This window comes from Rhinolophus hipposideros (assembly GCF_964194185.1).
Source record: "Rhinolophus hipposideros genome assembly, chromosome: 6".
Lineage (NCBI taxonomy): Eukaryota > Metazoa > Chordata > Mammalia > Chiroptera > Rhinolophidae > Rhinolophus > Rhinolophus hipposideros.
In genome coordinates, this window is record NC_138052.1 from 46343990 (window position 1) to 46370683 (window position 26694).

General features: G+C 37.7%; 1 protein-coding gene across 1 annotated transcript in view; it reads right to left on the minus strand.

The window, feature by feature from the left end:
- Positions 1–26694, minus strand: part of LRP2 (LDL receptor related protein 2) — a 199847-nt gene that overhangs the window by 75788 nt on the left and 97365 nt on the right. Inside the window, exons 24-35 of the mRNA XM_081052410.1 lie at positions 26514–26630; positions 24144–24521; positions 22674–22922; positions 21214–21425; positions 20240–20424; positions 19096–19324; positions 17985–18162; positions 15743–15871; positions 10368–10534; positions 9229–9372; positions 5096–5205; positions 1190–1367 (exon numbers count right to left, since the gene is read on the minus strand). Of these exons, the coding sequence (XP_080908536.1) occupies positions 1190–1367; positions 5096–5205; positions 9229–9372; positions 10368–10534; positions 15743–15871; positions 17985–18162; positions 19096–19324; positions 20240–20424; positions 21214–21425; positions 22674–22922; positions 24144–24521; positions 26514–26630 (2276 nt within the window). The remainder of the gene's footprint in view (positions 1–1189; positions 1368–5095; positions 5206–9228; positions 9373–10367; positions 10535–15742; positions 15872–17984; positions 18163–19095; positions 19325–20239; positions 20425–21213; positions 21426–22673; positions 22923–24143; positions 24522–26513; positions 26631–26694) is intronic.

Genomic DNA, 26694 nt, shown 5'->3' on the forward strand with positions numbered 1-26694 from the left:
CTCATTATTGCACACATGCATCAAAGTCTGTAAAGTACTTTCACATACATCACCACTTGTTTTTTTTTGTTGTTGTTATTTTTTTTTTATTTTTTTTTTACCACTTGTTTTTAATCCCCAAAGTTTATCACCATTACAAGTACATTTATTTTTTTTTCAAGTTTTTAGAAGTAAGATTAGTCAATGAACTGAAAACCAAATCTGCTGCACAATATTATGGACAGCACCCATGTCAAAGACAGATCTGAAATCACTGCCATTTAAAAAGCAAGGAAGATTGCTAGATGACGTAAACAAGATGAAAAACAGTGGGTAGTGAAATGAGTCATTAATTGGTAAACTTGTTACAATGTAATACATGTTCACAGTTGTAAGCATACATATATATGTGTGTATATATATATATATATATATATATATATATATATATACACACACATTCAATATACATCAAAAAAAAAAAGCAAGGAAGAGACTGGCACACATTCAATTCCATATCCAAGGCAATATTTTAATTGATCAGTAATTATTATTGACCACCGTCTTTATGCCTAGTCCCAGCTCAGCTGCGTAAGCATAGCAGGGAAGATCAAATATTATTTCTTTGAGTGAATGAAATTATATAGTTTCTGCTTCTTATTGCAGAATATAATAAACTCAACCTTAAAGTTTAAAACTACCAGTAAAGGAAGTTTTCACATATGTTCAACCATGTTATGATATTATAAAATAATATGTAGCTAGGAGGGGAGGCTGAGTGCAGAAGTTTGCTATATATTTGTTTTTCTTAGTCTCTACAACTGGAGAGCCTAGAGAACTTTCAAAGAAAAGCACTGAAGTCATTAGCACATGAAAGAAATGTCTCTTCATGGACAAATAAGAAATAAGAAATGGAATTATTTTATCTCAAAATGTAAACATTATAAGAAACTATGCACATACTATAAAAAATTGGACTTCAACTAGAGCAAGATTTGCTCAAGGGAAAGAAGTTATTGGGCAAAAAGGCAATAAAACACTGGTACAAGTTGCCACGTGAGATTGTTCAAGACCCACTGCCAGACAAAACAGAACAATCAGCGTCAGCTACGCAAGCTCAGCAATGACATAACCAACATGTGTAACCAACAGAAAAAAAGGGTGCTCATGTAACCTCATGTGTAACCAACAGACAAAAGGGTGCTCATACCACGCCCCTGCTGGTGACCGCCCAGTAGAGTTTCTGCTCCTCCATATCAAGGGTGAGAAACTCTAGGTGTTCAAGGTTCCCAGTGAAGAGAGTCTTTGGAGATGTGCCATCCATGTTAGCACTTGCAATCTTGGCAGGAACCCCACTGTCAGTTCCTTGGTCTGACCAATACAGTTTCCTACAACCATGAAAAACACCAACATTTAATGAGACAGAAGGCGGATTAGAGTAAATGGTGTTCCTAATTCAAAAATTTAAATGAAAAGGTGTGGGTTTCTTTGTCCTCAAGATGCATACAATTCAGTGGACAATGTCTGACACATCAATGTCTTGTTATATACGATGTGGAGGAGCGCTTAACCAGTGTTCTATCAATGTCTGTATACTACCTAGTTATTATTGGGGGAGATGCCATTTTAAATGGTATATAACTAGGAGGTTAGCATCTTCCATTGGTGGGTGACCCTTTAGGTTGGTCAGTCAGATGGAAAGGTTATGACTAAGAAGAAGCCTACATCAGTAGTCAATTCCTTTCAAAGGCTCACATATTGCCCAGTACCCTGGGAAGGGCAAAGCTAATGTAAATGTTGTCAGGTATCTCCCTGCTCACTTCTCAGGCTTTGTATTTAATTCTCCAAATCATCATCTACCACAAGACCCACTACTTTCTTATCTAATATGATTTCAGTGGTGAAAAATTAAAAGTTTGAAATTTAACATAAAAAATAGGAGAAAGTAAGAGTAATATTTTTCTGAGTGGAATCCCATTAGCATGCTAATATCAGGAAGTATGTGCAACTTTTTCTGACCTTTCCATTTCACAGTGAGATCAATGAATTAACTAGACTCAATATGCACACTTGAACCCTGATCACCATACAGAATTACCACACCTATGATATATGAAAGGTCATCAAAATATATGAAGGGTTCTTTCTATTTCCACTGAGGACATAACTTCTAGAGTTGAATCCAAGTTTCAACTCCTTTCTATCTCTTCTCCTGTTATAGCCAATAGACAATCCTTTCATACCCTTTTCTCACAAGTCCTCAAACTCCTTAATTCCAATCATCTTTATTTGCATACCTCTTCCACCACCAATCCAATATACCCATCCCATGAACCTCATCTTCATCTCTAAACTTCTCTCCCTCTTAAGTTCTCAAACTTTGAAATTCTCTTTGACCAAACTCTCCCATCTTTTCCCTGCTTCTATTTTATTTCTCCTGTTGAATCTTCTTTACCCTTAAAACTTGCCTGAGCTCCCAAACCTCCAGTCCTTCCATGCCTAGACCTCATGTGTAACAATTTTAACAATATTCTCATTTATTCTCTTTATCTCTCATTGTGCCTACCTTTCTAATTGCTAACCCTGCATTCTTGCCATTATTGTCTTTTACCTCTCCCATTCTAGGCTACCAAACTATGCTGGACAAAGTCACAAAACTCTTGTGAATTCGGAGTTCATTAAAAATTTAAGCTACCCAACCCTAGCTGAGAATGTTCACCCTTAGCTGACTTCATATCATGTTCTTCATATAGGTTCTTCCAAGGTCGTTCCTATTCTTCATGAATTTCTAATCCCTGGCCCATGATTTTCACTCTCAATTATTTCTCCATCATTGATCTTTAATCTGCTTTTAAAAATATGCTCAGTTTTCCCTATTCTAAAAAAATTATTTTTCTGCTACATTTTATCTTTTCTAATTTTTCAGTACCAAACTCCTAAAAATAGTCACACTTCCTCACCTTCCTTTCACTCTTTAACTTTTGTATCTCTAATGAATATTTTGTCTCAAATGTCACCAGCAAGTCTATAATCGCCTCAACCCTTTATTACTGATGATCCACAGAAGTAATTTTTGCAGCAATTGATTCAATAACATTAACCATAACTTTCTCAAGTGTTTCTTTTACTGAATATACAAGACATTACATCCATGAGTCTCTGTCCCGTTTCCCTTCCCACTTCCGCAAACAAAATTCTAAGCTCCTCTTTGCCTCCTAATCCAACTGGTCTGCTCTTAGTTATCTGAACATGTCCTCACTCTTCTGTCACTGTTCTTGACTTCCTTCCCTCATAGAATGGGAGGTATCTTCAAAGCTAGCTCTGCCTAGTGAAATGCTAGGTGTCTAAATGGCATCACCTCCATCAACCTGAAAATGTCTCTCTGTAGAACTCTCAAACCAATTTTTTTAGCCTCTCTTATGGCTCTTAATCATATATAGACCTAGTTATTTGGTGTCTATGCATAGGCTTTATCCTCCTTACTAAATTACAAATTCTTGAGGTAACAAAGTTACAGGTTATGTCTTTAATAATCTTTGTATCTACCCCACACACCCCCGACCTTGGCAGAGACTGCTTTCGCTGGCCAAAATCAATGTCTCCCTCTTCTTTCTTAGTAAAAAGCTGGACTACATGTTCTTCCTTTTTTGCAGTTAGTTGTGGCCATGTGATTGAATTCTCGCTGAAGGAATGTCAGCGGAGGTGGTATGCACTACTTGTAGGCCTGGTCCATAAAAACTACCCAGCACATTCCTGAATGCTCTTTCCTTTACAGCCCAAAGATGTCAACACCCAGGGTGACCCTGAAAGTCTCCTCCTGAAGATGCCATCAGCCTGAGCCTGGGTTCCTGAATGACTGTGTAGAGTAAAACTTCCTCACACCCTCTGCCCAAATGAAAGACAAATAAACTTCCTTTGAGCCATTATACATTTGGAGTTTATTGCAATAGTTAACTGATCCAAAATAATAGACCAGCCAATGACAGGAGTACAATAAAGAAGTGTCTAATGAATGAAAAATGAATAATGAATGAGCTTGAGTCTCAAAAGTGGGACTTTAAATCTAAGATAGTCCTTCTTCTGGAAAGGATAACTGAAAACCAGGACAATCAAGCGATCATGGAATAGAATTTTGATTTACACATCTACTTTATTTGAAGTAGGGAGCTAATACAAATTAGTTCTTCAGCTCCCTTCCAGGACTAAGAACCTGCTCACTTTCAAACAAAAGGTCAAAATCCACTTGGAGTGTCATAGTTAGTTCTTTAAAAAAAAAAAAAAAAAAATCAATGCTCATATTTTATAATTTATTATTCTGGTTTATAATTCAGTATCATAGAGCAACAAATTGAATAACTGATCAAACAAACTAGAGGACTCTAACGTCTGTCCATTAATTCCACTTTCTCCTAACTGTTCTCCCTGCCCCTGGCCTCTTCCACTCCAATCCTAAGCAATCTTTCTGAAATACAAATTTAGTTCTATCATTCCCTTTCTCCAAATTCCTTGGTGGCTCCTAATTTCTCAAAAAAACTAAAATCCAGCTCCCCAGAATGACATTAAAATCTCTCCATGATTTGTTCCTAAATATCTTTAGCTACTGTATTTCCCATCTGGTCAACTGCATCCTACCCTAAGCCTCTGGTTCCAGCCTTCTACACAATTATGCTAAATACCACAATGTTTCTACACCTTCAGTACTCACTTGGCTTCGAGTACAACTACCCAGCGGCAAGACAGTCTCCATCTACTGGAAGCCTTGTCCTCTTACAAGATCTATTTCAAATGTTATCAACCCTCTTAAAGCTTTCCACATACACTCAAAGTCAGAATATATAATTCATTCATATAATTCTACTTTACTATTCCTGAAATTCTTGTTTGTTTGGAATTAATTTTCAATCTAATGTCATTAATTTTAAGAACACAGAAAAAAACACATATCTTTCACATTAAATATAACACAGAGCTATTTCTTTTCCTCACCAATCTATATTTTTCAAATGTTGGCAAATGAAATCAAAAAATGTCCTAAGTTTGAAATCTTCCATTTAATCAGACCATAACACTTACGAACACAGTGCTGTATAGGTGTGAGCCATCTTTGAACACTCACCCATTAGTAGGATCGATAGTGATGCCAACCGGAAAACCAACTCCAAGAGCTGTTCCATCATTGGTAATAAGTGTTTTTCCATATCTGACATCACCCCGGAGTGTCAAAACCTAAGACATAAAATTACTTATTAGAACTGAGTTTCATAAGAGGAAAACAAAGAAAACTGAGATGAAGGAGAACGTAACACATACAACAAATTCCAAAGCATGATTAGAGATGAATGGGACGGTTTGGTGAGGTTTAGATAATTCCTAATTGCATTTCAGGGCTATGAGGAAATCAGCTCAACAGAAAATGAAAGTAAGAAAAGCAAAATCACCTTTCAAATTCCTAGTTTTAATTCACCTAAAATTTCAGAAGAGGAAATGTGTATGAAATAAAAGATTCAAATGGGCGGACGTAGAAAAATCACTGCTGGAGAGAAACTACAAAAATGCCATCAGAAAAAGATAAGACTCTGGAAGACAAATGGGAACCCCACAGCTCTCCTGCACCCAGTGCCTGGGCCACAGCACCCCTTGGCCCATCACTACAACATAGTTTATCACACAGTGCGAATTTACTCAGAGTTCAAGTGAATTCTGTTCCAAGTTAACAGCCTGACTTAAAACCCAAGAGTTCAAATCCCTGCCCTGCCACATCTGACTGAAACAAGTAATATCACCTCTCTGAACTTAAGTTTCTTTAGCATTACAATGTGGATGATAATGGCACCTTCTGCTTAGAGCTCACAGGATTACCATTTCTCATGTAAAGCCCTCAACACAGAACCTAGCAAAACTTTCTAATAAATGTTTCCTAAGTTTTTTATTTGTACATTTATTGGGCACTTACTATGTGTGCAATAACTGATGTGCCCAGCAATTCTACTAAGCATTATTGAATTCAATCTTTACAATAATTCTGTGAGATAAATACCACAGAATTTTATTATGCCCATAATTGTATTATGCCCATATAACAGATGATGAAAAAGAAGACTGAAAGGTTTATTAACGTTCCCAATGTTATCTATTTTGAATTATTGTTGCTATTATTGTTATAATCACAATGTTAACAGAACCCTGACACATCACAGAAAGATATGGATTACTGGACTAGAGGCAGTCTCTTATAGGAACAAGGCTATTTTAATAGGCACCTGAGATGGTCTGAGAGGAGAAACAACTAGTAAGAAATTTTAAAAATGCTTGTTGATTTGCATGAAGGATTTTCTATAAAATTGCTTTTCAATGCAAATAGTTACTTGTGTGTCTGTGTTTGTTTCTTTCTCTGCCCCTCTCTCTGTCTCTATGTCTGTCTCTCTATTTCTGTGCGTGTGCATGCGTGCACACACACACACACACACACACACACACACACACACCCTTCTTCTCTCCCTCACTCTTCTCTCTAAACCTTTCTCTCTCCTGTCTGGTATCTTTCTTTCTCTCCTCCTACTTGGACTAACATGATTTTTCTCTTTTCTGTTTGCCTCTTTCTGCTACCATTTCTCTGCTTTTCCTAGGCCTAAGGATCTCTTTAGTTCAAAGGAAAGTTCCTTCCTTGTCTTTTGGAATACTTCAAGCTCTCTCTCACACACCCATTCTGTAGGCTTCACATTTTAGTTACAAAATGGCTTTTAGTGAATGGGCACACAGCTACCCCTAGTGGAAAACTATTTCTTAAATGTTTCTCTTTTATTTTCAAGTTGGAATTAAATATGAATTACTCTTATGCTGGAAAGGATTTTGTACAGGTAAACAGTAAGTGAACACTATTCTTGTTTTCGTAAGCAATCTAACATTCTCCTGGAAAAGTCACAATTGATAGCACCAAAGGGGAAATCCAATAAAAGCACTAAAAGAGCAATTTACCTTTGGATCACTATTCTCATAGGTTCTTTATAGATATTCTAAATATATTGGTGATTTGAGGGAAACAGGGCCTGAGTGTCATGAAGTACTTTCACTTATTGAACAACTAACCCCATTTTACCAACAAGGAAAGAGAGGCTCAGAGAAGTTTAGTAATTTTTCCAAGGTCAAACAGCCGATGAGTAGAGGAAACATAGTAGTGTTCCCAGTCACAAAATACATCTTCGTATCCCAAGGTTTTCAATAAAGTATTTTTCTCTGCCTTGGCTGCCTCTCCCTACTTCTTCATTTGGCAGAAATAAATATTGGTCATCTTTCAAGACTCAGCTGACAACGACTTATGAAAAGGCTGCCATTCTCTCTCCCACACTTTTACCTCTGCCCTCAACCACACAGCTCTTTATATTCACTGCTTCTACCACACTTATCCCACTGCAGCAAAGGTATTTATGTGTCTAGTTCTCAGATGTGTGAGCTACTTAAAAATCAGAAAAAAAAACCACCTGTTTTGTTCATCTTGGAATGTCCAGGAGTAACCATGGGACTTATCCATAGAAAGCATTTACTAGTGTTCGTTGAATGAATGAATAAAAGAACCAGAAAACTAGACTCAGCACCAGGTCTTTGGACTCCAAAAGCAAATTATCTTCCCTCCATGCGTCCCTGCACTGGGGCACAATTACAAACTGTAGGTTTATACGGATACGTAGACACGTACACGCACATGCAGATGCACACGCACGTGCTCAGTTATTTTTCAACTGGCACCGTTCCATTCTACCTAATACTGATGCACGAGACACGTTCCCTGTTTGGGGAAAACTATCAGTCTAAAAGGGAAGACCTCCATTTACAAAGCAAGAGATCAAGAGATAGAAGAGAAGCATATTAATTGTCATTTGGAATTAAGGCAGCTTTGGGCTGAGTGGAGTCTGGAGAGATATGAGTTCGGTATTAAGGGTCCTAGGCTATAAATTTTGCCTACATTTTGATGGGAGAAGATATTTTAATTGAGATTATGAAAAACACCTTCCGTCACTGTCAGAAGGGGTTACACCAGGCTGGATTGCTAGAGTTGTGGTTTATAACAAGGCAAAGTTAGAACATTGCCCGGGAATTAGGCGGTGAAGCTGAATGATGAAGCCAAATTCTTAACTGCTGTGGGCTTCAGGTTCTTTACTGAAAAACAAAGGGCTTGCACCAGATGAGCCTCCAAGTTTCCCTGTTAAAGGAGTTGATTCTACCCAGTTTTATATATTCTGGGGGTTAGCATTTGTGCATATCACAAATGTTCCTCTCATTGTGAATGATTGCTACACTTGCCTGCCTTTGGGAATACGGTGGAGATTAAATGAGATGATGTTTATGGAAATTGTAAAATTGTAAAGCACTGTCTGACGTGAGCTGCTCCACGCAAATCTGCTCTAAATTAGCCACTTGGCTGCTGTGTGCCCTTCTCATCTTCAGTATCTCTCTGTCCGAATGCCCTAAAGAGCAACTGACATTGTAGCTGGGGCGTAACCCAGAACGGTGGATTGTCACTTTCCACGGCACTGCTAATGGTCCTTCTCCAAGACCCTCACTTTGCTTTAGGAATTTTCGCTGTCAAAACTATTATGAATTAATAATCCCTTACATGTTTTGACCTTGTCCCAGAGTGGAGAAAACCAACACTAGTCAAGTTACTTCTGATTTACTTCATGTGGTTTCATACCTGCACCCCATCTAGAATTTCTTCTGGGAATTGGAGTAAAAAAGAACAGTTATCGCAAAGAGGAGAGTATCAAAGGAATTAGAATCAAGTTTCTACTTTCTGTTTCACTGTTAGAAAAACTGTATTGGAGCCATAGAAAGATTTCCATCTTAGAACAGAGGTAACTTATAAATTTGGTGTGGGACTGAAATAGCATTGGAGATTTGATGAGGAAAGATAGTGAAAATTCCCTGCCTACTGTAATCTTCCCTTTATGCTGAATTCCTTATGTAATTTTTTATTTACCTTTTTATATATTTTTATAAATTATCTAAAATCCTTTTATAAGAACAAGTTAGTGTTGATGTTTAGGAGGAGACAAATAGAGCAGTAGAAAGTTCCAATAATTTATTTTTAAGTTGGCTTTCCTCCTTAGCATCAGAGACTTTGATAGCTAATACTCTCTTTGCTTTTGCTTCTGCTTAAAAATAATTTCAAAATCCATGAGAGCATTTCCTGATAATAGATTTTACATGAATCAGAAACCAATGCTTGTGTAAGTAGTAGTGTGGAATCATTACCTCAATTGACTGAGTTCCAGGATTGGTGTAATAAAGGTTTCTTGATATCCAGTCTAAGGCCAGGCTCATGGAAGAGCCCAAACTAGATAGAGGAACAAACACTGTCCTGTTAGTGCCATCGGTCTTCACTCTGTGAATTTCACCCTGAAAATAAGGACAAGAAGAGAGCTGTCTCAAGGCCACCACTTCTACGTGGAAACACTTTCTTCACGGTGGCTACTGCCAGCTACTGAGGAGTTTAACACTCCTCAGATTTGGAGAAAAGGCAGGGGTTCAGCACCATTGGGTGGCCTCATTGTGTATAATGCTAACGCCAGCAACACTGAAAACACTCAGTTTTAAGTGTGTCACAGGATACACAAGGCTAGCCATTCAGACTATCTTTGCTATTGGATACAGAGCGTTATTTCTTAGCTACCACAGGCTAGAGTCATAAAAGTAACCCAAGTCACAGGTGCGAATCAGACCAGGAGTATATTCTGCATAGTGGTGACAAGTATCAAACACAAAGATCTTTCGTTTCTTCCTCATTTGTGTTCTCTTTGCCCCTTCCCCATCCTCACAGGTTTCATTCCTAAAGGCTGAGGAAGGGGCCCAAGGGAATGGGAAAGGAATTGGAAAAATGTCCTTTTTATCCTGGAGGCAAAGATTCTAAATGAAGGCCCTAACAGCTACTTCAAATGCTTTCCTGAAATTCCTTTAGGGAACTACTGCTTTTTGCCTTGAGTTATGATCATTTTTATGTTAGTCTAATATCTTCTACGAGCTTAAAGCTCCTTAAGGACAATCTTTGTGGCTGTTGCTTCTAAGCATGTATTCTGCAGTTGAAAACAGCTAGTTCAGTGCAGAGCAAACAGTAAGCACTTAATAAATACTTGCTGAATGAATAAAGAATACCCAATAGATTCAATGTGTTTATTATTCGAAAGCTAAAGAGTTCCCCAATCTTTTCTCGAGGCCAACCTCCGATTTACATTCCTGAGTCAAAAAAAAGGAAAAAAATAAAAACTCAGTGGTAAATTAACTTATTTCTGGACCCTTTTCCTTGTATCCATCCAGCCAAAGTTTGCTTTTAAGAAGGCATCAGTGCAAGTTCTTTGAGAACAAGTTATATACTTGGAATGTTATTTAAAACTTACTGGATTCTCAACCCAATAGATGAATTCCTCTGAGTCATCAAATTCAACATCATAACCATTCTGTATCCCTGATATGGGAACCATAGCATTGTTGCTCTTCACCTCAGGGTTAAGGGAGATTCCAAAAATTACACTGCGTCTTACAGTTATTAAGAAAGGTTGATCATCTGTAAAAATAGCAAAATATCAGTCAACATTATATCCCACTATTCTCAGACATTTAGACATTTAGAGTAATAGAACACAGTGGTTGTTATCATTTTTTTTTAAGATTTTTTTGGGGGAAAGGGACTAGGACTTTATTGGGGAACAGTGTGTATTTTTCCAGGATTTTTTCCAAGTTGTTGTCCTTTCAGTCTTAGTTGTGGAGGGCGCAGCTCAGCTCCAGGTCCAGTTGCCGTTGCTAGTTGTAGAGGGCGCAGCCCACCATCCCCTGTGGGAGTCGAACCAGCAACCTTGTTTGAGAGCCCACGCTCCAACCAACTGAGACATCCCGGAGCTCAGTGGCAGCTCAGCTCAAGGTGCCGTGTTCAATCATTAGTTGCAGGGGGCAGAGCCCACCATTCCTTGCGGGGAAATCGAAACTGGCAACCTTGTGGTTGAGAGCCCACTGGTCCATGTGGGAATCAAACCGGCAGCCTTAGGAGTTAGGAGCATGGAGCTCTAACCGCCTGAGCTACCAAGCCGGCTCAGATTGTTACCATCTTACAGGATAAAATACCACTGCAGCACTGCAGCAATAAATATAATGCATGGAAGCTATTCCATCAGGCAATCCAGGGCCTTCCATTGGATTTCAGTGGGTCACTGGGTCACCAGACCTCTAACTCCACACACAGTGCTTCTGGGCTTTCCCAAGGCAGATCAGTATTTACCTTACTCTTCATCAATTCCCAACTTACACTGATAAACCACCCACCTTCACTAAGCATCACATTCAGGAAGTTCTTCCATTTCAACCCACAGACAAACCTCACTAACACTGAATAACTTAGGGAAAGGACAGTTGAATTTTGCAAAAAAAAAAAAAAAAAAAAAAAAAAAAAAACATGAGAAAACTTATAAACGATTCTTGGTGAATGGCAGTTTATTAGTTTTAAGTAGGTTCAGAAAATAAAACAACTCTGCAAAGCATTGCCTGGTGTTTATTAGAGACTTTAATTACAAAATAAATCCAATTTATAATCCCACCAGTTGTTTGGCTAATGAATGTCCTCCACCGTAGATTCTTACTCTCAAAAGGCAGTGACTATGTCTAATTTACTCACTACTATGGTCCCAAAGCCTGGCATATTATAGTTGCCTAATAAATAACTGCTGACTCAATGAATGACCACGTAAATAAATAAATGGATGGATGCATAAGTGAATATGTAAATATGTCTTCTAAAGTTTTCAAAAGTCTCTGTACATTGCAACTTAAGCAGCCTCATAATACGTTATTCAAACTATCGGTTCACTTAGCCTCCTTAATAGATAATAAAAGGTCCTTTTTCAAAGATAATCTTTATCCTAGATGTAGTCCCATTTTCAAAAAAAAAAGGAATATAAATTAATAAAATTCAAAAGTGGGCTTTTACTTTATAATTCCTCTGAGAAAAGGAAAACTTTGGAATGTGAGTTTTGTGTTAAGACACATAATAAGATATATCACATATTAAGACACAATGTAAAATGATTAATCGTTGCATAATTTTCATTGGCTAAAAATGACATTTTATTATTTTGATAATCTGGGAAGTTTTATATCTTCAGCGAGATTATTTTGACACTTTTTCCATTAATTTTCACATCTCATTAGCTTTTCCTCATTCCTGGTATTTTTATTACTGAGAAATAACTCAGCATTTATTAAATTTGTATTTATTAAATACAAATTTAAAGTAAATTTTGCAACTACTAATGCTTTCTGCTTTACAAAATTTTATAATATATAGCCTTTCATCTTTTACAACAAGCCTGCAAAGTTGTTTTTAACTGAGGCCGATGAGACTCGCAGGGGCTATGTGACCTGTACAGGAAACAATGCAACAAGGAGTAAATCACAGGTCCGTCCTCTCTTGGCTACTGCACATTACCCCTCTTCTAAACAACTGCAATAGCCATAATAATCACCCCCATTTACTGAGAATATGTCACACAGTATGTTCCAGGCAAATACTATTTCACTTAACTTATCTCCCGGAAGCCTCATAACTCTCTCTGTTAGATAGTTACCACCCCCATACATCCACACACAACTTTCAAATGAGGCACAAAGAAATTACCAATTTAACAAGTCACACAACTAGGTCTCTTGGACTCCAAAAACTATGTTCTTAATCATTAATTTGAAAAAAGTGCAGGTTGGGTGAAACTTGCTGCATATCCATTACCACTCAATCCATTTGACTTAATAGCAGTAACAAAAAATGAGAGCTATGAGTTCAGATATGCCTTGAAATTATATTGAGATGATATTTACTTATTTACTGATTATATGTTATAAATGCTATTGATTCAGTAAAAACAAGAAATATTTCCCAATTTCACAGGGGACATTTTAAATTTGACTTACTCAAAACCTAATCCTGCCCTTTTAATGGGTAATTAACTGGAGCAGTTCTCAACCAAAACACTGTTTTAAGACCTAAAAAACTTTGAATTTCTCATCAGACCTGGGCCTTCCTGATTCCTCTGAAGCACTCTTCTCTCAAGCACTCCCAGCTCTGCTCCTCCTTGGGCCATTACCCCTTCCTGGGGATGTGTCTCAGGGCCTTTATCTGATTGCTGCTGGGGTACTGAGAGCGCTTACCACCACTAAACATTTGTGGGCCATGGACTGGCAGAAAGTGTGAGATCCAAGGTGAATGATGTCAGAGAAACACTAGAAAGGAAGTGACCTCTGAGACCAGTGGCATAGGAGGGTGCATGAAACGTGCTCTGTCGGAAAGAAAAAAGGAGGAGGGATTTTATGACACTGCACCTGTATAAAGGAGCAAATGGGTGAAAAACACAGGACTGCAGAATGAACAGGAAAAAATAATAATAATGGAGGATCTGTCACTCACTCAGCATTTACTGAGTGCCACTATGTGTCACAGGCAATAATGTACGCCAGTGAATCATGTGGAGGCTTTACCCTCAAGGAACTTCAAGTCTAGAGGTCAAGACAAAGTATATGGGCCCTTACGATCCCCAATGTCAATAGCCAGGAAGGAGTAGGCACAGAAGAACCTAGGGTTAGGTGGAAAGGAGTTCAGGAGGAGGTGATATTTTTTAAGCTTTCCAAGGTCAGTATGCCTCAGTCTTTTGAAATGAAAGAGCATCTCTTCATTTTTACATTTTATGTCATGATTGCATTTAGATTAGTGTTAGCAGAAGTACAGAGACGACAGTCAGGAATGGGAAATTTATGTTGTAATTAAAGGGTGAGATTTATGACTCCCAAATCTAGGTCCCCCTTAACTCAGAACCTTGCAGACACTGACCAGCACTGCAACCCTGACTAGAGTATGGGCAAGGAGTGTTTGCATCTTTTTTTTGCACATAATCACTGAAGCAATTGTCTCATGTCCCTCAGACTGAGTCAGAAAACTATTTGGGATTTGAGGTTATTTTAGGAGGTGCTAGGGAAATGTTTTGGTTTGAGTTTTGTTTATTTGTTTTAGCATTATAGGGAAAATATTTTCAAAAGAAAAGCTAATTCATACGAAGAAGGCTCTCACTTTAAAATATCTATAACATAAAACTAGGAAAAAACCAGAAACATCCCCAAATTCCCTACCCAACTTTAACCACTATTTGGCATGTGTGGTTAAGTCTTCCAGGCTTTTTTAATGCTTGTTTTTACGTGTCTGTTCCTAGACAGCACCTGCTTTTTCACTTAACCTTATCACATAAGCATTTCCAAAGACATCCCACTTAGTGAACACTATTTTAAAGGCTATTGAACATGTACGTTAAGTCAAATGTTTTCATCTATAAACGTTAACAAGACTTCCAAACTTCCTGTTGAAAAAAATGTGTGACCTTTTTGTAGTCAACAAATAGTGACACTCAGTTACCTAACTTGTACTCAGAAACCAGCGGGGAAATAGCAGAAAAGTTCCACTTCAGTCAAGTCGGCCCATGGAAAAGCCACTAGTGGAATTATTTGTGAAACAACAAAAGGTACTGTTTAGAATTAATATTTATCAATCACCATCAGTTAGTAATATTGATGACACCAATCCCCAATGCACAATTCAACAATCTTTGTGTGGTGAAAGAATGCTTTGTATCCTAAATGTCTATAGCCCAGTTTAATCTTCTGCTGAAAGACTCTGAGGACACACTAAATTAAACAATGTCAACAGGGATTAGATGCATAATAAATCTCTGAAGAAAAATGGCAAATGCCAATCCCTTTGTAAGTATCACCAATAATTAAAATCTTTCATCATGGACATATCATTGCAAAATATTACATGCTGTTGGATTAAGCCTGCATCTGCATAATTTGTTAACTCCATAAATTTCCTGGATTCAGCATATATTTTCCATTTTTAAATTAAATTTCCTGGTAGATTAGGATTCTATTTTTGCTTAATGTAGGAATTTTTTATCATTAAACATTTAATTTTCTTATCTACAGCCATTTTTATGAGTATCAAAACACATTCACTCCCCTTCATTGAGAAATGAAGGAAACTTAAGCTTAGAATAACTCGTTAGATTTTTAAGCAAAGGCAAAATGCTTTTTTAAAAGAGTTTATTGTACATCAAGTACATACTCCAGAAGAAATCTCTTTTGTGGGTTGATTGCATCTTTTCCTTCCTTACTTCCTAAAGTACTGAGTATAACCCTTCTTCACATACTCATCTATCAACCCAGCAAAATATCTAAGAGGAGATAAAGATTAAATTGCTCAAATAATCACTTAAAATATTTCACACAAAGAGAACTTCAAGTATCAGACAATAATACTAAAGTTATTGAAATTAAAGTCAGAAGACCTAGGCTACAATACTCAACACTGACTATTGGCTTTGAGAATAAAAATGAGATACGAAACCTGAAAAATGAGGCCACACACTAATGTAGAGAAGTTTTGCTTCTTAGATGCAGAATTTGGAACTTTCCACTATCATAGCTTGTCTGACTGTAACCAGGTAAGAGAGAATATGAAATTAAAGATCGGTGAATCACATACACACGTAATATTAGCTCCATATACAGAAACTATATTACAACTGAGGTGTTCAATCGTATCACCCCAAGTAGCACACACTCCACAAATACCTGCCGAATCAAAGGGTACACACTCCATCAGCAAGTGGTTTAGAGTTTACATTGCTTTGCACAAACTTTGGCAAGCTCCAGCTTCAGGACACACTTCAGGGGCATACGGTACCTCTCAAGCAGGTCACAGAATCATGTGAGAGACTCCATCCCGAAGCACAAACACAGGAGTAAAGCTGTGGTTTCTGTGAGGAAAGCAGGCATAGATGGCTGCAGGGGGCAGAGGCACATGAATTTATGCCTGCAATAAAAAGAAAGAAGTAAACGTTGCTGAATGGAAACTCCACACACACACTAAAGTGCACAGAACGAATGGATAAAGAAAATGTGACATATATACAAACACACACAATGGAATATTATCGGGCCATTAAAAGAAGAACGAAATCCTACTATTTGCAACATAGTAGGACCTTGAGGTGCATTATGCAAAATGAAATAAATCAGACAGAAAAAGACAAATACCTACATGTGAATTCTAAAAAAAAACAGAACTCATAGAACAAATTGGTAGTTGACAGAATCAAGGAGTGTCAGGTGGGGCAAAATGGGTGAAGGTGGTCAAAAGGTACAAACTTCCAGTTATAAGATAAATTAGTCCTGTGGATGTAAATGTACAGCATGATGACTATAGTTAATAATACTGTATTATACATTTGAAAGTTGCTAAGAGAGCAGATCTTAAAAGTTCCATCAAACACACACAAAATTTGTAGGTATGTGTGGTGATGGATATTCACTAAACATTGTAGTGATCATTTCACAATATATGCATATATCAAATCATATTGTACACCTAAAATTAACACAGTGTTATGTGTCAATATGTCTCAATTTAAATAAATTTTTAGACGTCCACAAAGTCTGCTGTTATTGTCCTCCCCGAGGTCCCAGGTATTTGGAGTACACAAAGTTACCTCTGTTGGTTTGGTTTTTTTTCTGAAACTGTTTTACCCTTGCCTAACATCATGTTTTCAATATAAAATTCATAACAGGCATAAGAGGGAGGAGTGACTTGCCCAAGGTTACAGATAAATTCAGTCTATAACTGGATTATGAACAAACAGCCACTGAATAATCCAGGGCTTAGTATAAAAATATGATGCTAAATATTATGTGTCTCCTAGCCTGGCATAAAGGAGATCTTTTTACATTAAATGAAACCAAGGCATGTGCTCCCTATGTGACCTTGACATTTACCTACTGTTGTCCAAATTTTGGTTAGATAATAATCTTTTAATTTTTTATTGATGACATCTTTGTGTGTCTCTGCTCCTTGACAAAAGGATCCTTTGTGCATCCCAAGCTCACAGGATGTTCTCTAGATCTTACATGTTCTTATTACATATATCTTGTTCGATTCATTAATCCATTCAGTCATTCAAAAAAATGGTAAGCCATCACTATGTCCCAAACACCATTCCAAGCACTGGGAATACTATAAACACGGGGCAGATATTCTAACAAAAGGAGACAGAACTAAACTCATAAATAGTGTGATTTCAGAATGTGAGAATAAAGAGCAAAATAATTGTGAGAAGGGAAGGCTATTTTAGATAGGGTGGCTAAGGGCCACCAAGGAGTGTTTGGTAGACTCCTACGTGACATGAAGGAGCAACTAATGCGAGATCTGGAGGAGAGAAGTTCCAAGCAGACAGAAGAGCTAGTGCACAAGCACAGAGATGGGAAGTAGTTTGGTATGCTTCTGGGGCCAAATGAAGTCCGAGGTGGCAAGAGTGAGAGGGAGAAGAGACCAGGTAGATAACAGGGACCAGATTCTCAAATGTGATGAGAAACCATTATAGAGTTATAAGGAGAGAAGACTGAGTGACGTATTCCCTCCTCCCACCAGAAAGAACACTACCAAGGCCAAATTTTTAAATCACCTAACCACCCACACCATGCACTTAAGGATGATTTGACGTGACTGCAAGAAGACACCTACAGGGCAATGGTGCCACAATAAATCAGTCCGAAAAATAAGTTGCTTTAAACCGCAAAGTGGTAGCGATAAAAGGATCTAAGGGACTAGGTGTCTGGTCTATACTATATTTGTCAGCCAAGGAAACTGAGACTCAGAGAACAGTCACACAGGCAATAGTGAATTGCTGAATAAAATGACACATTAGATCTGCTGTTGTTACATACAAGATTTGAGTTTCCCATGGTAAATAAAAGTAATGGAAATGTTAGGCCTGGGGTGGTAAGTAAAGGAACATGTATTGCCCAAACAAAAGGGGTCTGCAACATTACGTATTTTGCATTCCCAGAATAAGTGTTTTCCAAGCCACTCCCAGGCAAGATGTCTCTCTCTCTCTCTTTCTCTTTCTCTCTCTCAATTTTATCTCATTTACCATTTGGCTGTTTCGCAGGATGAACTGCAACAATCCCAAAGGGCTGGTGGACATTGTAAATTACAACCGATTGGTTCCCTCCATGCCACTTGTTGGCTTGAGTAACCTGTTGAGTAATGCGGTCAGTCCAGTACACGGAATCTTCAAAGAGAGTTAGGGCATAAGGATGCCGCAGTATCTGTGAAGCAGAAGAGAGCAATGAGATCTCGCCCAGAAATAAAAACCAAGGTGAACAAAGTAGAAAAGGATGCCCAAGGAGATGGTTTCCTTTAGCGTTTAATTATTTAAGACAAACATAGGGAAGTCACTGTTCAAGAGACAGACAAAAAATATACCGCTTGACCTACCTCCCACTATACCACTCAAAATCCTTTCACACACGTGTCATTTAGTCTTCATTTTTACTGTCATAATCACACTGGGCATCCTCTTTACAAACGAAAGCAAAACCAGAGTGCAGAAAGTAAAGTGACTTATCTGGATCCCTTACTCCCAAGCCCTAACGGCCACCCTGTTATCCACACTCCTTATCCAGTGCTATTTCCAGTCTTGTTCTGCCACTCACATATGCATGTAAATCTGATAGAGCTTAGACACATATTTCCTGAAGGTGGGGAGGCCTCCCCAGGGTCTCTTCAAGTCACAGAACTGTGAACAATGACAATCTTAAATAGAAATCAGTAACAGTTCTTTTGGTAAAGTACATGTTTTCTGTATATTCTCACAACTTGCGAAAATAAATTCAACAGAATTTCCTGAATGGAAATACAAAACATATAACAAGCTATCATTTAACTGAGACGGTAAATATAATTATTAATTTTTTTAGCACTTTAAAAGGCACAAAAGCAACAGATTAATAGCTATAGATCAACTAAATCACACAAGTAATTGATCCTTCCTGAACATAGCAGAATCTGACATGAACCGAATTTTAAAAATATGTGTGATGTTACTGATAAAAGATGAACTGGCCCTTATTCCTCTTGATATTTCCTGGATTGGCCATGTCATGTCTACGACACAAAAATGAAATTCTTAGTTTTGTTACTCTATTGCTTTCCATGAAGCCACTATGATTTTAGTTTAGTTTTCCTCACTACCAACTTACCAAATCACTGGCTATCACCTGCCTCCGATGGTGTCCATCATAATCACAAAAGTCTAAGTAATCCAGATAGGCATCCAAGAAGTAGAGCAGTCTGTTGGGGTAGTCAATAGTCAAGCCATTGGGCCATAAAACCTTGTCCTGGACAATGACAGTGCGGAAACTGCCGTCCATGCTGGCTCGCTCAATACGAGGGTGATGGCCCCAGTCAGACCAGAATATCAGATGGTCACTGTAAAAAGAAACCAATTACCAATCGGTGGGGACATATTTCAATATGGAAAATAACTGTCACCTAAAGTAATAGAACATCACATTTATACTCTGCTTAAAAGAAATCATCTCCAGTTCAGAATATACGCACAGAGCTTATTATTTTCTCTGAGTGTCACAACGTAAAACTGTAATCATAATGTCATCAAAAGCCATGTGGGTGTTTTTATAATGTTCATAAAATTTGCAGTACATTATGACACTGCAATGTCTCAATGTCAATTCATGTTTCTGTACAATCCACAAATATTTGATCTAGAAAATTCCATCTATCCTTGATTATCTACCCTGTTATGGTTGAGATAAGAGAATCAATTTATTCATCATCAGAGATTCATCTAAGTTTCAGTGGTGTGTAATAGTCTACAATATCTAGAAGTCTGTGTCACATTGAACATAATTTGCCCAAATAACCATCGTGCAGAAAAGAGTCCAAGTGAAGAATTGAAGTAAATTCAAGGAAGGAAGCCCTCGGAGGTGTCTAAGCAAATGGGAATATTAATCCTTCTTCCCTTTAGGACCAACGAACAAAAATGTTCTTCTTTATATGATGTAAAAGGAAGTGCTAGGAAATGACTTATGTAATTCTACAGCAATCATTTCAGTAATTGTATTGCCCGGCTAATAAATCAATGTGGTCTCAAAGTGAGCAACCACTTGCTCTTGTGTACTTCATGAAGAAAACTTTCAGATAAAGGAAAGATAGCAACAACCAGTAGGATGCCTACCATTTCTATAGAGATGTTTAAACAAGGGATCATTTTAAATTTTATGATATTCATATTAGCTGTTTTACTGTTGTTTTACTGTTGTTTTTCCCTCATTATAACCAGGTCAAGGCAACATCATTTAAAAACACTATAGAAAGTCTTACCTAATTCTGGGATCTAACGCTAGTCCCCTTGGCATTGTCACATTGTCACTAATCAGCACAGTCCGATGGCTCCCATCCAGTTTAGAGACTTCAATTGTTTGCAGAACATAGTTCGTCCAGTAAAGATTGCGACCTACCCAATCTACCACCATACTTTCAGTCATGGTGCCACCACTATCAAGCACCTAAAGACAAAAGTGAATAAAGAATGAATTCTAAAAGGAATAAATGAATGCTAACATGGACATTATATGAAGATCTGGAATAAGGCATCTAACTTGTCCTAGGATTGCTTGTGAGCATCAGAAAATTTTGTCTTCCCATGTAAATAACCACAAAATCAACAGTAAGTCTTTGTAGGAAAAACATACAAGATTTTGAAGAATTGACTACTCTAAGATAACTCTACAGTTGGATAAGTATCTAGTTTCATTTTGGTTTCAAAGTGTTTGCAATTAAAAGAGCTCTATCCATTCACTAAATTGGCAACCCAATGAAACTTTATAATGTCCAGATGCCAAAAGTAACATTTTTATTAAGTACCAACAATTATGAAATAAAGTTCTAAGGGGCAGAGGAAACATGACCATCAAATTGGCCAAGAAATTGAAATTGGGAGATGGACTGAGAAACATAACTAAATTCAAACTAAGAAAATCAATCCCTTAACTCCCCTGCATTTTCCTCTGCTCTCATCCACTAGAAAAACTTTGCAAAGGGGACCTCATAGATTTTTGTGAAGTCTCTGCATTGCATAATCAGAGTAATGGATCTGCCTTTAGAGGCTACATACATATCTAAAACACCCACAAATTAGTCTTGGGTGTTTTATGCCCACGTTTCTTGGGTATGATGTGGCCCAGAGGGGAATATGAGTTACCCAAGATGAGGTAGGGCTTTCTTCCAAGCAAGAGTAATAGCAAATAGACCCAAGACAGGATGATTAGGCCAAATGTCAGTAGAAATCTACTTACCACTTTTCTATCTGTTCCATTTTGTAACACACTCCAGATTTTACCATCAGTTCTATCAGACCAAAAGACACGACCACTAATTGAATCAAAATCAATGGCTACAATGTGAGAGCCATCCTCAATAAGTGCATAGATATTGTGGACACTGGAGGTGATATTGTCAACAATAATTTGGTTCTGACTTGCCACGAGTAACAAAAGATTTTCAGATGCTGTCCAAAATGAAAATGCAAAAATGTCAGAAATTCTGGGAGAAAACAAAACTAAAGTGTCTCAAATATTTGATGTAATACTTTTGGTAACAGACGAAGATGTAATTCCAAAATACAGTAATGGGAAAAACAAACAAAAATCCCCATAAGAATGATTTTCTAATCATTTCATTCCTCACCTAAATAGCTGATTTTCATTAGTATCTAAAATAAGCTTTTTTCTGTAATATTTTTCTTCCTTGAATTATACTTCAACGTTTGACTGAATATCAATCTGGAGTGAACTATACTTGCATTCTTCCTAGTACTATAATTCCTTTTGTTCTTTGCTTATCTTCCTTCCTAGATTGTAGGCATCTTGATAGCAAGAATCATGTCTTAAATACTTTTGTTTTCCCCAAGGTGTTCAGCTGTGGCAGAGACTTCTAATTATTTCCCAGTATCCTCCCTCCTTTTCCTCCTTTTTAGTAATAAATCATGCCAAGTTTTAGATTGGCACACAGCCACCCAGCTAGAGATACTTCTCTGCCTCCACTTCAGTGTAGAGTGGCCATATGACTAAGTTCTGACCAATAAGATGTGAGTAGAAATGATGTATCAAATTTCAGGTCATATCCTTAAAAGGAAGCTACTTTCTCTCCATTTTCTCTTGTCCTTCCCTATTTTCTGAGAGCAAAGACTGAGGCAGTAGCACTGGATTCCTAGATGGAAACCACACAATGAGGATAACAGACCAGATTTACCCCCTGGATGGTCTACCATCTAGGCTCCTACTTGAAAAAGAAAGAAATTGTCTAATTTTTTTGTTTTTTGGCCTCCTTTATTTGGCCACTTTTAATGTACCCAAATTAATATCCTAATACATAGTATAATCACTTTCACATAGTAGAAACTGAAATTAATATTGGGTGAATTGAATTCATTAAGCATTATATAAAGATGATTAAATATAGAAATCATTTTTAAATAATATAAAAACCATTTTTATTTACTCTAAATAATAAAACAACTTCTATCTGTATATGTTTTAATGTCTATTTTCCAAAGTACATCAAGATCTTTATGCATAATAGCTCATTTAATCCTCACAAGAAACTGAGGTTTAAGGAAGGTATATAACCCATCCAGGATTCAAGTCCATTTGACTCCTAATCAACAGTCAAATCTCTACAGGCAACATTTGATCTTAAGCTCTGGGGTATGTTGTTAATAGGCGGAAGTTAGTTCACTTTCAAACTCAGTCATTACCTGTAACTTTGCAAGTCTTTCCATCAGTGTCTAACATGTATTCTTTATCACACCAGCACCGGAAAGAACCTCTTGTATTGTAACAGTGCTGGCTACAAAAGCCTGGAATGTCACATTCATCTATGTCTTCACAGGTCTTAGAATCATTGGCAAGCAGGTATCCCAATGGACATAGGCACTGAGCCCCAAAGGGCCCTTGAACACACTGGTGAGTACAACCAGCATTTAAATTTGAGCAGCTCTCCTGGTCTAGAATAAAGAAAAAGAATCAGAATGGGCAAAAGTTAGGAATTTTTGCTTTTTGGTTCACTCTGTTGTAATATTTGTCATACAGTCTTGGGCCATCTTCAGTACAATACTCCGGTAAGAGGTAAGAGCAGCATTCACTTGGATGAACTCTACAGGCTATTTATTCAGTGTCTGCTCTGGTTTGCCTGAGGATTTACCATCCTTCACATCCATTGGGCCTGGACCACTTTCTTCACTACAACTCTCTATTAAAACTCCATTTAGTGCAATGAAGGAAACTTGAGGAAATACTGTTGACATTGAGAAACACAATTGTTATGGATAAAGCATGCAAAGAGACCTAAATTACTTCCCACTTGCTTCCTGTTATTCTTCTACCTACACAGAAATGGACAATAAGACTTTGACATTTAAGAGCAAGGGCTGGAAGTTCTAAGAAAATGAATACATGGAAGGGGAAAGGCAGTTGGAACATTAGAAGGCACAGATTCACTAACATGCCATGCATTATTCTTTATTTTCTGGGCCCAAACAGCAATGCATGAAGTCACCCAAAGACAGTTCATATCCCTAGGGATGCAAATGCCCTCTATTTCCATGTGTACTTTAACTTAGTTATAAGAGTCAGGATATGAAACATGCACTAGAAGGGGAAGTAAGTCAAAAGGATTAGGACATTTTCAGAACAAACACAACGCATATAAAATCATAAGAATCGAAAATACTTTGCAATCATACCTGGCTGGGGTTCATCTGAGAGTGAGCATTGATTAAAGAAGAAAGAAAGAAAGGACAGTAATTAGGATTACATGCCAATCACAGACTTTTAATCACAGCAAACACAAATCCCCAGACCTCATTTGTTTTGTGGCAAGTTCTGATTGAAATTAGAAAACATTCAAGTTAGAAAAACTTATGAGCACATTATCAACAGAACCAAATTTAATTTGACAATCTAATGGCCTCATTTAGTCTTATTTTATTCAAACAAAATGATATAAAAAGAAGGAAAAACACAGAACCAAGTGCAGATGATTTAATGAGAGATATTATCCAGTGATTTATTTGAATCATGATGGTTATCCCTACACAGATTTGAACTCAGAGAGGAACTGAAATCCCCTCCTGAAAAGCTACATGGTGACAATGACAATGATGGTGCACTGCAGGCCACTGGTCAAAATGAATTTAAGTCCAGTAAACTGTGGTCAGGAAACTTACTGCAAAGTGGGGACTCATCTGTCCCATTGGGGCAGTCAGGGACGCCATCACATACTGCACTCAGATTCACACAGATGTTATGGCCGGGGCAATGCCATTGCCAACTGGGACAGAAAAAGGCCTGGGTGGGGCAGTCCTTCTCATCACTCATATCCCTGCAGTCATTGTCCCCATCACAGAGCCACTCTCTGTGGATGCAGTTTCCGTTGTCACAAAGGAAATGAGAAGAAGGGCAGGTCTTGAGCACACAGCCATGGTGCTCATCCGAACCCTGGATGCAGTCTGGGTGCCCATCACATTCCCAGGTCCCTGGGATGCAGAGACCATCTGCTTGGCACTGAAATTCATCTGGGTGGCACATACCAGGAGGCCTGGTTTCTAAGAGAAAAGCATGGGGGAAAATGGGCTTGTGAGTGTAATGTAGAATCTCTTTTATGCAATTCCTAGACTCCGAGGAAATGATTTTAGATCAATGATAGGTTTATACTATGACAAAATTAATATTAAAATCTAAAATGATACATATAGGGTCTTCTCCAACATTGTTGTAGATAGAAAATTTTTTTCTGATTAATGGATCTGACAATAAACTAAGAACAGGAGGCACAACTCAAATAGAAGATAAATCCCTGAGGCAAAAGAACGTCCTGGGGCCGGCCTGGTGGTTCAGGTGGTTGGAGCGCCGAGCTCCTAACGGCGGAGGTTGCTGGTTCAATTCCCACATGGGTCAGTGAGCTGTGCCCTCTACAACTAAGATTGTGAACAACAGCTCTCCCTGGAGCTGGGCTGCTGTGAGCAGCCAGAGGTTAGGGTGAGCTGCTGTGTGCTGCCGTACGAGGCAGCCGGGTGGGGGGAGCACAAGGCTCAAAGTACCAGCATGGGCCAGGGAGCTGTGTCCTACACAACTAGACTGAGAAACAATAGCTTGAACCGGAGTGGGGTGGGGGTGGGGGCAGGAAACAATTATAAAATATTTTTTAAAACACGTGACTATAAAATATTTTTTTTTAAAAAAAGAACATTCTGTTTTCTGCATTTCTAATGTTCATTCAATTATAGATTAAATAACACAATGTATCTATCTCTTTATTAAAGAATCATCAGAGCATTTCAATAGAGCTTAAATAGCTATGGTCACTTTGAATCTCATGTGTTTAATATCATACATTTGGATGTTATTATAGTTGCTCCTCAAATGGGCTCTGTATCCAAAGATACCATCACACATTGAGTAAACAAAAGGTGACAGAAGTCCTTAATTCTTTGCAAACTTTCTACTTCTCATCGATCTATCCTTGGGAGATACATTAAACTTGTATCCCTGTTTCACAGGGGTTACACCAAACTCCTTCCCAGGGACCTAATAGGGCAACAGCAAGTCACTGGCAACTGGAAGTTTACCCTCATATCATCACAGAAGTCTATGTTTTCAGTGTGAAACGGGAAAATCAGTGATTAAGAACTTCTGAGTGTGGTACACATCTTTAAAGTATGCAAACATTTTATTCAACTTTTCATTTATCCACAGATTTAAGCACTTCTTTTCTGATTGGGGAGAAGAATTGATAGAAACCTACTTTTTATGGTACAAAATATCATTATTCAAACAACTGACCCCCTCACCGACAATTTTTTACAAGTCTAAAATCCATTTAACACAAGAAGCAGACAATAATAACTCCTGGCCATTATAGGATTCTGGTCTGTGGAGATTGTAGGGCTAACAGATTTCTATTCCACTAAGTCCTCCTGGAATCCTCTGACTAGGAGGAATTTCTTTTCTCTGAGTCTTCATAGGATTTTATCTGTATCATTTCTAAGGCCCTTGTACTGTCCACCTAGCTTTGTCTCTTACTTTCTATAATTTCTCTTACCAGACTCTAAGGACAAAGACCATTTATATCTTAGCAGATATTCAACAAATAACAGCTGAAAGAATGAATTTATTAGAGTCAATATCTAATACTGCTCCATACCATATCCATACCATGATTTGACCTCCCTATTGAGATTTAAAAGAAACCATTAAAATACCATAAAATATATGCTAAGTCTCAAAAATTTGAAACACACTAATTTGGGATGCCCTAGTGAGAACAAAAATATCTCTAAGAAATATTTAACCTACTTAAGAAACTATTTGAAAGTGCCCATTTATACAACCACTTGGTTCACGAATTATAAAACATTACTTGGTAATGCCCCATCAACTTTATTAAATATTCAATACAGCATTTCTTCGATAATACTTTGTACTTCTGGCCATTTTCCCTCCAGTATGTTTGAGTTAGAGAAAATTTATGGTACTATCAATGCTGGTAAAATAAAATTATTCCTTCACCTGAAACATGCTGGGTATATGGTACTTACGACAGTCTTTCTCATCAGAGTGGTCATTGCAGTCAAAAACACCATCACAATGATATGTGTTGCTAATACACTTATCCTCACTGGCACATTTGAATTGAGAAGAAGTGCAATTAATTACTAAGAATGAAAGAGAAAAGCATTAGAAATGAGCTCAAGGAGAAAAATGACTCAACATTGAGAT